General features: G+C 45.8%; 1 protein-coding gene across 5 annotated transcripts in view; it reads left to right on the top strand.

The window, feature by feature from the left end:
* The window catches only part of LOC142584952 (uncharacterized), a 79673-nt gene that overhangs the window by 4125 nt on the left and 61770 nt on the right, over nt 1-13778 (top strand). For all 5 annotated transcript variants that reach the window (XR_012828989.1, XM_075695322.1, XM_075695323.1 and 2 more), the window contains exons 3-4: nt 8033-8159; nt 9759-9848. Coding sequence is in view for 4 of the 5 variants with exons in the window: in XM_075695322.1 (XP_075551437.1) it covers nt 8033-8159; nt 9759-9848 (217 nt within the window). In the remaining variant the exon portion in view is untranslated. The remainder of the gene's footprint in view (nt 1-8032; nt 8160-9758; nt 9849-13778) is intronic.

Genomic DNA, 13778 nt, shown 5'->3' with positions numbered 1-13778 from the left:
GTCATCTGTAAACCGAAGGTTGCTGCGATATTCCCCATTGATCATCGCTCCTAGGCCTTCCCAGTCTAATGTCCTGAATAGTTCTTCAAAGCATGCAGTGAATGAATGTCATTGGATACATTGTCTCCTTGCCTGATTCGTTTCTTGATAAGTAGTTCTCAACTTTTCTTGTGGAAAAATAAAGTAGCTGTGGAATCTTTGTAGGTATTTCCAATAATATTCACGTATGCTTTCTGTCTTTCTGTACTCCTTGATTACGCAATGCCTCCATGACTGCTGGTATCTGTACGGAATCAAATGCATTTTCATAATCTATGAAAGTCATATAGAGAGCTCGATCGTGTTCCGCAGATTTCTCAATTACTTGATTGATGATATGGACGTGATCCATTGTAGAATATGCCTTCCTTAAGACAGCCTGTTCTCTTGGTTGATTGAAGTGTTGTCCTGATTCCACTGTAAATTATTTTACAGTGGAATTTTATGCAATACTGAAACCAAATTAACGGGCACATAATTATTCAATTATTTAACCTTTCTCCTCTTATGGATTGTATAATCTTGGAATTCTTTCACTTGTCTGGTATACTTGAAGTCGTGAGGCATTGCGTATAAAGGGCCTCAAGCTTTTCAAGCATAAAATCTCCTCCATCTTTGATTAAATATACTGTTATTCAATCTTCTCCCGCCGATTATCCTCGGGACATGTCTTGCAAGGCTCTTCTTACTTCATCACTAGTTATAGAAAGAAGCGCTGTATCCTGTTCATCACTACTTCTAATGAAGGTTGCCTGAGTGCTCTGGGTAATGTATAAGTTCAGTAGATAATTATTCTGCTGCTTTTGCTATAACATCAACATTGCTAGTAGCATTACCCTGCATGTCTTTCACTGCGTACGTCTTGCCCTTTCCGGTGCCAAGTTTTCTTCTCACTGATTTCATGCTGAGGCCAGTTTGTTCTGCTTCCTCAATCTTTCCCACGTTATAATTTCGGATATCGCTTACTTTCTTCTTGTTTATAAGCTTTGACAGTTTAGCGAATTCTGTGATATCTTGAGTACGACACTTTCATGAATTGTCGTTTCTTTATTATGCGCTTTGTTACTTGAAAAAGCTTACTTACTGGTTGCCTTGGTGCCTTGACTTTTAATTGCTCCTTCTGAAGTAATCTATAGTTACGGTTTCATTCATTATACCTCTATGTCATATTCATCTTTCTGCTCTAAACTGTATGTTTGTTTGCGAGCACCTGCCTGAATTCGTCTGCTTTCTCCTTTACTGCGTCTAGCTTGGTTTGTTATTCTCGACTAAGTTTGCTATTTCTCTCTTCAAAGTGAGAGCAATCTTAGACCCACTAACTTATGATCACTGCCTTTCACCCTACCTAACACTTTTACATCGTGAACTATCCTTTGATCGGCAGAAAGTATGAAATCTATTTCGTTTCTTGTTTCTCCATTATGGTGTTTCCAGGTTGATCTCGTGTTACTGACCTTCCTAAAGGAGGTATTCATTAATCGGAGTCTATTCCTTTCCACGAATTCTACCAACATCTCTCCTCTAGTGTTCCTAGAATTGATGCCGTAGTTGCCTGCTTGTTCCCCAGCCTGCATTTCCCCAATTTTTGCATTGAAGTCACCCATGACTGTCGTTAACTAAGTTTGCATCTTTCTCATTGCTAATTCAACATCTTCGTAACGCTATACTATTTTTTCATCATCATGAATGGAGTTTGAAGCGTAGGCTTGTAGCACGTTTAATCTACGAGGGCGAATCAGAAAGTCTTTGCTCCTGTTTTTTAATAGCACGAGCATCGAGTGACACTCTTGTTTCCTGCGCAGCACTTCCGGTTCACCTGCTGAGACAACCGGGGACGAAATTCAAGATAAAAAAAAAAAAGACTACAGTACAAAATTCATGGGTTTCCTCATAGATACGACATCGGAGCAGAGTTCCAAGTTGAGTTACTGAAGTGTCTGGAATAATTAGAATTAATTAGAAATCACTGATTGCCGCACACCAAAGCACAGAATAGTATGTTTTACAGGCCTTGGCAGTAATTACGTCACTAATGACGTCCCACACAAGAAGGTGGCATGATATTTAACGGGCTAATTAATGGAAAACTGTTGCCTGGCATAGAGTGAACATCTTCCTTGCAGAGCGGATGTGACGTCACTCCCTCCTCTCTCGCTTCTCTTCTCCCGGCGCTCATCTGCTCGCTCGCTCGCTTGCTCGCAACAGCTGCGCGCGCCCGCGTTACATGCACTGACGTCAGCACCGGAGAGGGCGCGTCCCGCCAGAGGGCGCGCGCGCTGCGCTTTTCCTACGTACAATAGGTACAATAGATGCAATAGGTACGAGGTATTCCGAGGTATGTGGAAAGGTGTAATGGTTCCAGGACTTAATTTTGGAAATGCGGTTGTTTGCTTTAAATCAGGAGTGCAATCAGGACTCGATGTGAACCAAATGTTAGTGGGTCGCCTCGCATTGGGTGCTCACGGGAAGACTACAAATGAAGCTGTGCAGGGTGATATGCGCTGGCCTAATTTTGAAGTGAAGGAAGCTCGCAGTAAAACTGAGTATGAAGAACGACTGAGGAATACGGAAGAAAGTAAATAGGCTGGGAGAGTGTTGAGGTATTTTTACAGGAAAAACGTTGATTCGCAGTGGAGGAAAAGGACTAGGGAAGCTTACCAGCAAGTATTCGGCCTGTAGGGTGGGCAACACAGCAACAAAGAACGTCAAGCGGAAAGTCAGAGAGGCCGAAATAATCTCATGGGTGGCGGCAATGGAAAAGAAACCTGCCATGAGTAACTACTTAAGAGGAAAACACGAAATCAAAAAAGAAACAATTTATGATAACTCAAAGGGAAGCTCATTACTTTTCGAAGCGAGATCGGGATGCCTTAGAACACGCGCCTATAAAGCGAGATATAAGAAGGAAGAAGAAGCATGTGCTTGCTGCGGTAAAGCTAGGGAAACTACGGAGCATGTTTCATTAGAATGTGAAGACGTCTGCCCAGCGGTCGATTTAGGCACCACTGGCCTCCTTGAAGCCCTTGGGTTCAGCGAGAGCAGTGGCAAAGTAAACATGTCTGCAATAGGGATTAGTAAGAGGCGATCGGAGGATTGGTGGAATAAAAGTAGGGAAACGACAAAAAACGGAGACGTACAAAAGCACAGTTCGCAATAGGGGATCAGAAAATTTGGTTGTGGGAGTCCATAGTGTTTTCTTGTTGTTGTTGTTGTTTAACCTAGGTAGGACACTAGGCAGTATAATAATAGCAAGAGCATGGTGGCGCAGCCCACCGCCCCGTTCCAAAGGGGACGCTCATAACATTCATCCATCCATCCATCCATCCATCCTCGCCCTCCCTCTCTCCTCGCCTGCATATCGTGTCAAGAGAAAGACGTTCGCTCGCATAACCTAATGAACACCAACGCGGAGGTGCGAGTGCCACTAAGAGACACCTAAGTCAAAGATTAGGGTCGCCTACCATTTCTTTTGCTAAATTACGCCTGTAAATGCGAACTCAGCACATTCATTCCCAGCATTGGATCTTTCTTGGACCGGCCCGGCCTTATCTGCCGCTAACTCCGCGGCACGGCGCTGCTGTCAGTTGTTCAAGATGGCGGTTGTGCTTCAAAGGTTCAAGGCGTACGAGCAACGAAGGGCGATTCGTTTTCTGTGGAGCAAGGGACAAACGCCGATCGAAATCCAGAGGGAAATGCAGCCCACGTATGGGGAAAGGTGTCTCGCTTTGAGAAGTGTGAGGTGGGGGTGGTGTGAATTCGCCAAAGGCCATGATGACTTGCACGACAATGAGCATTCGGGGAGGCGGCGCGCGTCGATAACTGACCGCAGGAGCATCTCACATCTAGTGCTGCGACGGGACAAATGTCTGAACCGATGTGGGGACCGTGTGGAAAAATAGTGTAAGGTGCGTAGAATAGTGCGCATATTTGTAATTATCTTTATTTACCTTATTTTGGCTAATAAAAAAATAGGGGCAAAGATTTTCTGATTCGTCCTCGTATATCTCTCATTAATGCTGTAGAATTAATCAAGGTTGTCCGCTATGTCCTAATGTGTTAGAAATCCTATCGCGTATGCTTTCTCTTATCTGGAGGATCTCTGTAACAGAGGACGTAGCCGTTGGTGAGCACTGTATAAATGAGCCTCAGCAGTTCTTCTAACCCCAATAAGGCCAATAATATCTCAGGCAGTGCCTGACAATTCCTCAAAGAGCCCTGCTAAGCTATCGCCTCACTCGAGAGGGCTCGCGTGGTAAATGTTGCCAGGTTCAGTTCCCATTGGCGGCCTGCCCGGATCCAGAGGTACTTAGCAACTTCTGCCGCGTACTAGGTCTGATCGCCGCCTTGGTCAGGCGTTCCTCAGCCGCTGGGGATTGCGGGCCACATGTTAATTTCACGAGTCATGAGGGAGGTAGGGGCCGAGAACTGGCACCAGAAAGGCTAATTCCTGTTCTGGTGAGGGAGTGTGTTTGTTGAAAATTAGTGGGCCTTTCTAATTTGGTTGCACATTGACTAGTATATAACCACGCTGGTTCACGCCATTTTTTTTTTTTTTTGCCGGTGTCAGGTGCCACTCTAAGCCTGAAAAATGTAGTGGAATGGACGAGGATTCGAACTTACGACTTTCATATTAGAATCCCGGTGTTCTACTTCCGCTTCACGCCACCGCTGAACTAGTATTTGATGTTTTATAAAATTGCAGTTTCGTCCATAATGCCGAAGCAGTGACACGAAGGCTGCCGTAATTCCATATACACCATAAGTATTTCCTTGTATCGTCTGATACGGGTTTAAATAAACATTTCAAATACGTGCGCGAGCAATCTGCCTTCCAGAGAGAGAGAGAGAGAGAGAGAGAGGAGAGATTTGCAACAACAAGAAAGAATGAGGAAGGCGTTGGCGCCTTCCGCAGTGGCAGGCCGGTCCCGAAGATAGCACGTACCCATGGGTATGTGCTGTTGGATATGTACCACTGGGTACGTCGTCATGGCACCGGGTATGTGCCTTCCTCGTCTCGCCGTCGTTGACGCGCTGTCATCGTCATACAGTCGTCGTCATGCTATCGTTGTCGTATAATCGTCGTCATCTGATTTTTGTCAGCCGTCATGTCGTCATCGTCATACATTCGTCGTCGTACAGTCGTTATACGGCCGCCGTCACGCCATCGTCGTGCTCTCGTTCTCGTCGTGCCGTCGTCGTCATATCAACTTCGTGGTTTCATCGACGTCGTTCCTTCTTTGTCATTCCATCTTAATTGTGATGCCATTATTCGGTCGGGGTTTTGACGCCGCTGCCAGACCATCGTCCTCGTCATGTATTCGTTGTCATGATGACGGATTGACCAAATGGGTATCGGTTTAACACTGATTGTTTAGGTACTCGTTCTTTCTATTAGGAATTAGGGAACTGAATAAATTTCCTGCATACTTAACTAGCACATCGTCATTGGATAACGTCTTGCGTGCTTCTACGAGGCGCCCCTGCGCGCATTGCAATAAATTTCCGGTTTTTTCTTCCCGCTTTGTTAACAATAATGCGAATTACTTTCACTGCCTTGATAGTTTTTCTGGCCTGCCATGATTTGTCCTTTGCATATTTTTCTTCGTATATGCACTTTTTTGTGTGTTCGAAGCTACAGTGATTGGCAGTGTGTTGCAAATGCCGCCGTCGTGATGCCGTCGTGGTCGTTTCGTAGCCGTCGTTCCTGCTTCGTCATCCAATTCTCGTCACACCGTCGCCGTCACGGTCTCGTCACCATCACTCGGTGTTCGTGCCGTCGTCATCGTCAGATTGTACGTCTTCGTCATACAACACATTCATCATTTCACAATCGCCGTGCCATTGTCATCATGCCGTCTTTTGCTGCGCCCGTGTATACTTAAAGGGACACTAAAGGCAAATACTAAGTCAAGTGAAAGTGATAGATTAGTGCTTGAGAATCTCTAAGGTGCCACTATTATCACGAATAGAGCCTTAATAATCGAGAAATCGAGGTAAATGCGTGACATGATTAGAGACTCCTCGGGGACATTCAAGTACTTGCCCCATTACGAAAGCACTCCTCAACTGACGCACTCCCCGATGACGCACTCCTCAACGAGAGATGATGTTCGAAGGGAAAAAAAAATTTGAGAAGCAACTTTGCGAAGACAGAATAAACGTGTGAAGGGGCTGCCGAAGGGCGCACTAAAAGAGCCAAGCCGGCTCGTTCACTGTAATTATTCAAAGTTGATAAAAGTTCAGGGAAATGTAACGTAAATGTAAGCGATTGCTTTTTTTAGTAAGTGCTGTGTTAGTTTCGGGGCACAGTATAACTAGCGACTGCAATCAAACGGCGTTTTAAAAGAATTTATTTTTTAACTCGTTACTTCTTTTCTTTTCTGTAAATACAAGTCCGCTCGTTATACCAAATCGTGTAAGAATACGGTTTGTGCCGAAAGTAAATTCCAATCAATATTCTTTCTTTATTGAGGTACGCACTGATGCATCATGATGCAAATAAGTTGCTTCTTTTTCCTCCCTTTCTTTTCGTGTAAGAACCATTGTGTGCTACGACTATAGTATGTCGTGGCACACAGCACTGTATTTTACTTGTTCGCGTCATGCTAATCTGCCGTCGGTGGCTGAAACGAAATTATCACGACTGCCCTGTTTTGATCTGAAGTTCGTGTATTGGTTGTACATTAAAGAACTGCAAACATTCAAAATAATTATTAGTCCCCCACTAGGGTGGGCGTCATAATCATATCGTGGTTGTGGCACACTACACCCTGCAGCATTGATTTTTTTTTTAAAACTCTGAAGTTAGTACATTATTTCATGCAAACTGGAGCGTCTTTGCGGACGCCCGACCTTGAGTAGTCACCAATAACTCTTGTACGATAAAGAATTTAGCTGCGAACCTGATTAGCCTTCTAAATACAAGATCATACATCGAATGAAAACACACGGTGCTTTCATTCTTACGCCAGTCCTTGTCTTTTTAGTGCTGCGGAGGATTGCAGCATTACAGGCCAAGCAGCTTAAGTTACTGCCTTAAGAGCTAGCTACGGAGGCATTCCGTGACGTGACTGTCGTTATCGACTTTCGAATGTACTGCAGCATCTATAGTAGATTGGATTGTCGACTGATTACGCTCGTTAGACATAGGTAAAGCTCCGGGCCCACGAGCGCACTATAGTTAAGAGCATAGCAATATTGGAGAGCGCCACCGCAGGAAAAGTTCGAGCAAGGTTTGCTTTTTGGCTATCATATATTTTTTTATTGCTAATATCCATTAGCAACGGCACGTGATCCCGAATAATGACGAACACCTGGTAAGTCGGCAGTGTTGATCAGACGGACACAACCGCGCGATTTTCCTTACACGGGCTCACTGAAATGCAAACTAAGATGCCCGGATGGCTTTAGGGGCGGTCCAGAGTGCCATCAAGAAGAAGTATAGGGGGCTCACCAGAACTAATATAGAACTGTGGTGAAAGACAGCTGACTTTAGCTCAAATTTGTCAGCGTACGAATTTTTCTGCGCAGCATGTATATACAAAAAAAAAAACAATGTGTCAGAAGGGCTAGCGCAGCATGTATAGGTAGGGGGAGGGGGATGACTCTCTGGATTTCTCTAGTGGCTGGCTTTTGCCATTTGACTTAGAAACCAATCGCTTAATGGCGCTTCACTTGAACTAAGTGATAGACTCCGTGCGAATTCTGAGCGAGGGGATATGTAGCTGGCCCTTATAAGTTGGAAGTCGGAGGCATAGGTCGTGGCTGCGGAATTCATCGTTCTCTATGTGAAAGCGGTCCACAAACTTCTGTCCCCGGCTGTACAACTATAGACCGCGTCGACACCCTCACCCAGTATGTTTCCCTAACGACGCCTGCATTGCCCATTCGGCACGCACGCTGAGCGAGCGCTGTCACGGAAAGCAAACATTGCCGAATGCGACCCACCAGAAGTCGTCACGAGTTCTTGGTTGCCACTGGGGTCCGAACGCAGGAGGAGTGCTCAAACCGTGGCGACCACAAGCCCCGCGCGGGCTACGGCTCCTCCACGATCGGTCATCCTGCTGACGGGAGAGGTACAGCTTTCCTGACACTTCGTGGACGGCCGCGCAGCGTGAGAGGTGAGTGCATATCACAGGACTTCAGTCAGCAGTATTCGACGTGTAGACAAGGCACTAGGAGGGGGCATTGCGTCACGAAGCCTCTCTTTGCAAGCGAACTCTCCGTGAAGCCATTCCCTTCGTTATTTCCCTCGCAGTGTCGGCCCAACACTTGATCTCTGAGACTGGTCGTATTGGCCGGGAATGTTTGGCTCCCGGTAGTTTTTTTTTTTTTATCGATGCGCACTTTTTCGGCTGCCTTTCTGCAGATGTGCTTGCAGGGCGGGAGCACTAAACCCTACCGCATGCTCTGATTTGACGATCGCGTGTTGGGGTGGTTCGTTCGGCTTCACTACTGTTGCGCAATGCTCGACCGGACAAGCGCAGTTCGTGGCTCATGTTATATACTCTCATGTCCCAATCACGGCTCGTTTGCGAGATGACGTCAGAGGCGCGGTGCTTGTGCGTCACGAGCGTTGTGCCATCTGCGCAGAAGCAGCCAGCACGCAGCTTGAACTCGGACGATTCCCGTGAGACGCAGAGTAGGCAAAACGCTCTTGGGAAGGCACCGCGTAGCGAGGAAAGAACATACGAAATGAATGAATGAATGAATGAATGAATGAATGAATGAATGAATGAATGAATGAATGAATGAATGAATGAATGAATGAATGAATGACACGGCAGCGGGGGTTGTGGCATTTAAAGAAGGCGGGCCATCAGCTCCTATGTTGGCGCCAACCACGGAATGTCGTGCGAAAGCCGTCGCAGCCGTTGCCAACGGCATGTTCCCTGGCCTTGCGATGCTGGTGTGCCTAGTCGGGCTTGTCGCGGTGGTCGTTGCTCATCCGTTCCGGCAGCGCGCTTGGCACGCTTGTGCAGTCTGTCCTTTCTCCAATCGCGTCTGTCGTTCTTCGGCAGTTCTGTTGGCACGCCTCAGCGCCATGGGTTCTTTGTTGCTGCAGTCATCTTCGTCGGCTGGCTCCCGCTTCCTCTGCTGCCGAGCTCGCAGCTGTTCGCGGCGCTTGGCGCGATGAGTCTCTTCTTTAGGTAGTTCCGACGACGATGCCGAACTCACGTTTCGTAATCATTGCACACGCATGCATGTGTGCGAAAAGAATAAGAGGCTGTGCACGCGAAACGCGCGTGTGATGAGGCATCACACAGGCACAGGCGGAATCCAGGTTGGTATGCTGGTATAGTGCTTTCACACTGAAAGACTGCTTCTTCTCTTATCGGTCCAGAAAGTTATTATTATTATTATTATTATTATTATTATTATTATTATTATTATTATTATTATTATTATTATTATTATTATTATTATTATTATTATTTTGTGCTCTGCTTCTCTCAGCTGCACAGCACTCAATTTTTCGGAGCAGAATTAAGCCTGGCTGAAGGAGCATCTCTTGTGTTCATCTTGTAATGCTCTCACCGCAACTTACTATAATACTAACAACAACGATAGGACACCGCATACAACAACGACAGAGTGAAATGATTTTTTTTCCGGTGTGTCCTATCGCAGTCTTTATTTGTGTACGTACTCGGCGCATTATACAAGAGGAGCGAACTCAAAACTGGCCCAATTTATCGAACAGTCTTCTATTTTCGCAGGGCGCTTAATCAGGCCGGTTCACTCCGTGCCAGAGCGACGCGACCACAAGTCAGGGGAGCAAGATTACGAAGAAGAAGACTGGGATTTAGGCAAGTTCCCGATCCTGTACATATGGTTCTGAATGTGAAATTTTTTTTTGCACGCCTAAAAGGAAGCTTTACGCCGGGACGGGCTCCTAATACATGCCTGCCAACTTGTACGGTTTCATTGTAAAATGCCCGAATGTTAGAGCTTCTTTACGAATGCCGTGTTAGCAGTAATCGTATGTATACAGTCGCTGACCGAATTTCGAGAGCGTGACTTTTTCGGACTCATCGATTATTCGGACCTACCCGCCGCAGCGACACGAGCACGTAGAAATGTATGACGACAGTCGAAGTTTTGGCTTCCGTTATGTGAATGCTTCATAAACTTAATAAACTTCACATGAACTTCATATAAACTTCCTATGTGTAGCGCACAATATCGTTGCTCCGTCTATGAAGAGCAGAGTGTCTGTACTCAGCGCCCTTTTTAAGAAACGGAAGTTTGAGAATTTATACAATTTAAGTACACTTGATAAGATTGTTGCATTATGTCTGCTCCGAATGTAGTATTCAAATTATAAGCTTGACATGCCTATAAATACACGAAGAAGTCGTTTTATTTGGCCACCTCTGAGATGCTTTTGATTAGATTAGTCGCATTTAATAGTAGCTGGTAAAACCTAGTAAATATATTAAGTGGGTTTTCAATTTCTGCCATACATGCTTATGAACTTAAACATGTAGATGTAATTTTAGGACATTTTGTGGCAATACCACGACGTCATTATGAGGGTCGCCGTAGTTGGGGGTGGGGGGGGGGGGCTCCGGACCATTTTGACCACCTGAGGTTCTTTAGCGTGCACCGAATTTTAAGTACGCGATTGTTTTTGCATTTCACAGTCATTTTATAGAGTTTCCTGTCGTCGGTTTTCGTGTCATTTTACTTGCCACAGAAATTCTTCCCTCCCTCCCCCCTCCCCCCAAAAAGAAAGAAACACTTTATCTTCATCAATGGTTCGATGAGTGATTTGAACACCCTTAAGAATAAGGACATAGTACAAACTAGCACACTTAAGAGGAAGCTTTAGTGAGGCCACTCCGATGCCGCATATTCATATACATGCAAAATGCAGAAACGCTTTTATAAAACTGGAACAGTTTGAAGATTTTTACAAAGCTAAATTCTAGTGAGGGTAGGAATCGAAAGTTTGATTTAGGAACTGGAATGTTTTAGAAAAGTTCCCTGAAATTGCTATGTCTAAAAAAAAGGAAAAAGAAAACATGGAAGCACCAAGTTTGCAATTTCGTAACTATGCGCCAAGAACAGATATCGACGCTCTGTAAACAGCATCTGTTACAGTATCTGAAGCCGACAAATTCGATATGTGAAGTTAATTTACAGCTTAGATGAATTTGTTACAATATTTCCGAGGGCGTTTGCAAAAGTCCCACTTGCATGTTAATGAGATAATTTCAATTTTGTCCGCTTAGATGGATTATTAGGTGCAGTTTACAAAATTGTGATATCGTTTTTCATTTCTTAGTTATGTAGTTGCGAACATGATAGTTTAGTTTTTGAAGTATTGCAATTTTAGACTATTGTTTTGTAAAACATTGATGGCCTAAATCAAAGCGTGCTTCCTACAGTCACACAATCTAACTCATTTTTCTTTTCTTTAACTTTTTTACTTTCTTTACATTTATTAATTAAAAAAAATCAAATGCGCTGGAGTGGTTGCCGACAAAAAAGATATCTCCTTTCCGATGTATTTAGATAGGAGGCCCCAAGGTAAGGCAAACATTTCTTTTGTGCGCGTGATCTTTGTTTTCTTTTTCCTCACTACTATACCATGTGTTTCGGCGATATGATATTCTCCACTTATTATAAAGAGGGATTCGAAACAAAATGATAACTTTCGTTGGCCAATGTTCATAGCAGTGGTGGAATTTACCAGTTGTGTCGTAAACATCAGTCTAGCTTTTAGGTTATCTAAATTTATCTTGATCAGCAATTTTAGACCAAGTATGTTGATTGCGGAATTGAATGTGGTCAGTGCTAAGGCGGCCTCAGTAGTAGGCGAAGTCATGAAAATGTAATCTGTCTCGCCGTAGTCGTCCTCAAGATCACCTGCAAAATATATTGGCATTTCTTGTTGTCATGAAACAAAAAACGCCCGTGTGCATAGATATAGGTGTGCGTTAAAGGTCTCCATGCGGCCAAAATTAATCCGGAACCCCCCAATATGGCGTGCTAATCAGGTCGGGGCATAGGCACGTAAAAAGAAAAAAAAAAGCGGAACATCTTGTTTTCTTCGTTGCATTGTCCCGCAACGTCCGTTAAACTGTCCCTCGCCAGGTTTGGACAAAGCAAGCAGACACAATCGCGGTGCGTTTAGATCACGTGTCGGCGATCGTGTTAGCAAAGTACTACGCCGCGTGAAATTAGCCAAATATTCAATCTTAAGTCCGTGCGTCCTCCTTTTCGGCGAAGCCCGTTCTCCCTGTCTGCAATGACTACGTCACAGGAAAAACACAGGGAAACACTACGTGACAGATAGCACGACTACGTCCCATGCTGCCTGTGACCTAGCACGTGCAGTGAGCGAACAGGAACCGCACGAGAAATTCCTGTGAAATGCAGAGCGGGCAAAACTGGCCACGCGCGCTCGCACACTGTAAAACGGAATATGCGTCTTTATTTGGAGCCCACACCCGTCGCTCCTTGTCAGCAAGTTTGAGTCAGTCCAAAACAAAAAAGCCCACTTCATTACACACACGCAAAGAAAAGCCATGTTTCCGGACTGAAAGTTCCCTCCTTCGTCCGCTACGGAGGCGCACTCATCAGGTGCGTATAGTACAGAAAACAAGTCGACCTGTGCCACTAATGCGGCAGACTGGGCCACCGCATGGACGTGTGCCCCAGTCCGCAGGACCGCATCTTTAGAGGCTGCGGCACGGCCAACCCAGGTCTCAACCACCAGTGAAATCCCCTTTGCCAACTTTGCGGGGGTGAGAACTTAACGGCCGGTAAGAATTGCAAGGTTCGGTTCAAGACGCCATATATAATCAAGAGACGACGTTGGGAAAGACAACGACAACAGGAAAAATAATTCCTAGCATCGGAGACTACGAGGGAATAAGTTGGACGCCCTTCGTGGGAGGCCAGGCCCCGTTCGCGACCGAGGTCCCTCTCGAAAGCGAGAAAGTCCAGATCACGGAGCCGCACATCCGGACCGGCCCGAACCAGATCCAGGAGCCGTACGCGTTCGCGTTCCCGCCGCAGCGGAGGCGGCCCGGCGGTAGAAGAGGCCACCAACAAGGTGAGCTGGGCAGACGCGGTCAAAGGCTCGTCGCGCCGCGGCGGATCTGAGGAGACTGCAGCTTCTAGGGAAACAACAGAAATGAGACGGGAAAATGCACAGTTGAAAGAAATAATCTCACACCTCACGAGAGAAATCCAGGATCTTAAGAATAGTCGAAGGGTGGAGATATCTCCCCGTCGGAGTACTTGTAGTGCAGGTGCAGCTGCAGTAACCCCTGATAATCGTATGGAGGAGGACGACGACCCCCCGCCACCCAAGGGAAAGGCTCCGGCCGTTAGCAGCCAGACCGAATCGCAACTGGCAGACCTAGGGCAGAAATTAACGGAAATGCAGAATGTACTCAAAGAACAAGCGGAAGCCGTCGGCAACCTCACGCTGGCGGTCTCGACCATAATGTCGAGACTTGACAAATTCGAAAACAAGGTGGCCAACCTAAGTCTTAGGGTAGCCAAACTGCAGCCAGTTACCACCGCAGGGGCCCCCATAACTGGGGTCGCATCTAATCCCACGATGCCGCTGCAAACACCGCAGCAGCATCTGGGGTCGTTTAGACCGCCACCCCACGACCAGACCAAAATAGGCTAACACGGTAAAAGAGACGCTCTGACGATATGACAGTGGGAATTGCAGGAGTTACGCCGCAAAAAAAAAAAAAAGCGGTCCTGCAACA

Source organism: Dermacentor variabilis, chromosome 6 (genome assembly GCF_050947875.1).
Source record: "Dermacentor variabilis isolate Ectoservices chromosome 6, ASM5094787v1, whole genome shotgun sequence".
NCBI lineage: Eukaryota > Metazoa > Arthropoda > Arachnida > Ixodida > Ixodidae > Dermacentor > Dermacentor variabilis.
The sequence above is the reverse complement of the archived record's forward strand: the minus strand, read 5'-3'. Positions and strand labels throughout refer to the sequence as shown.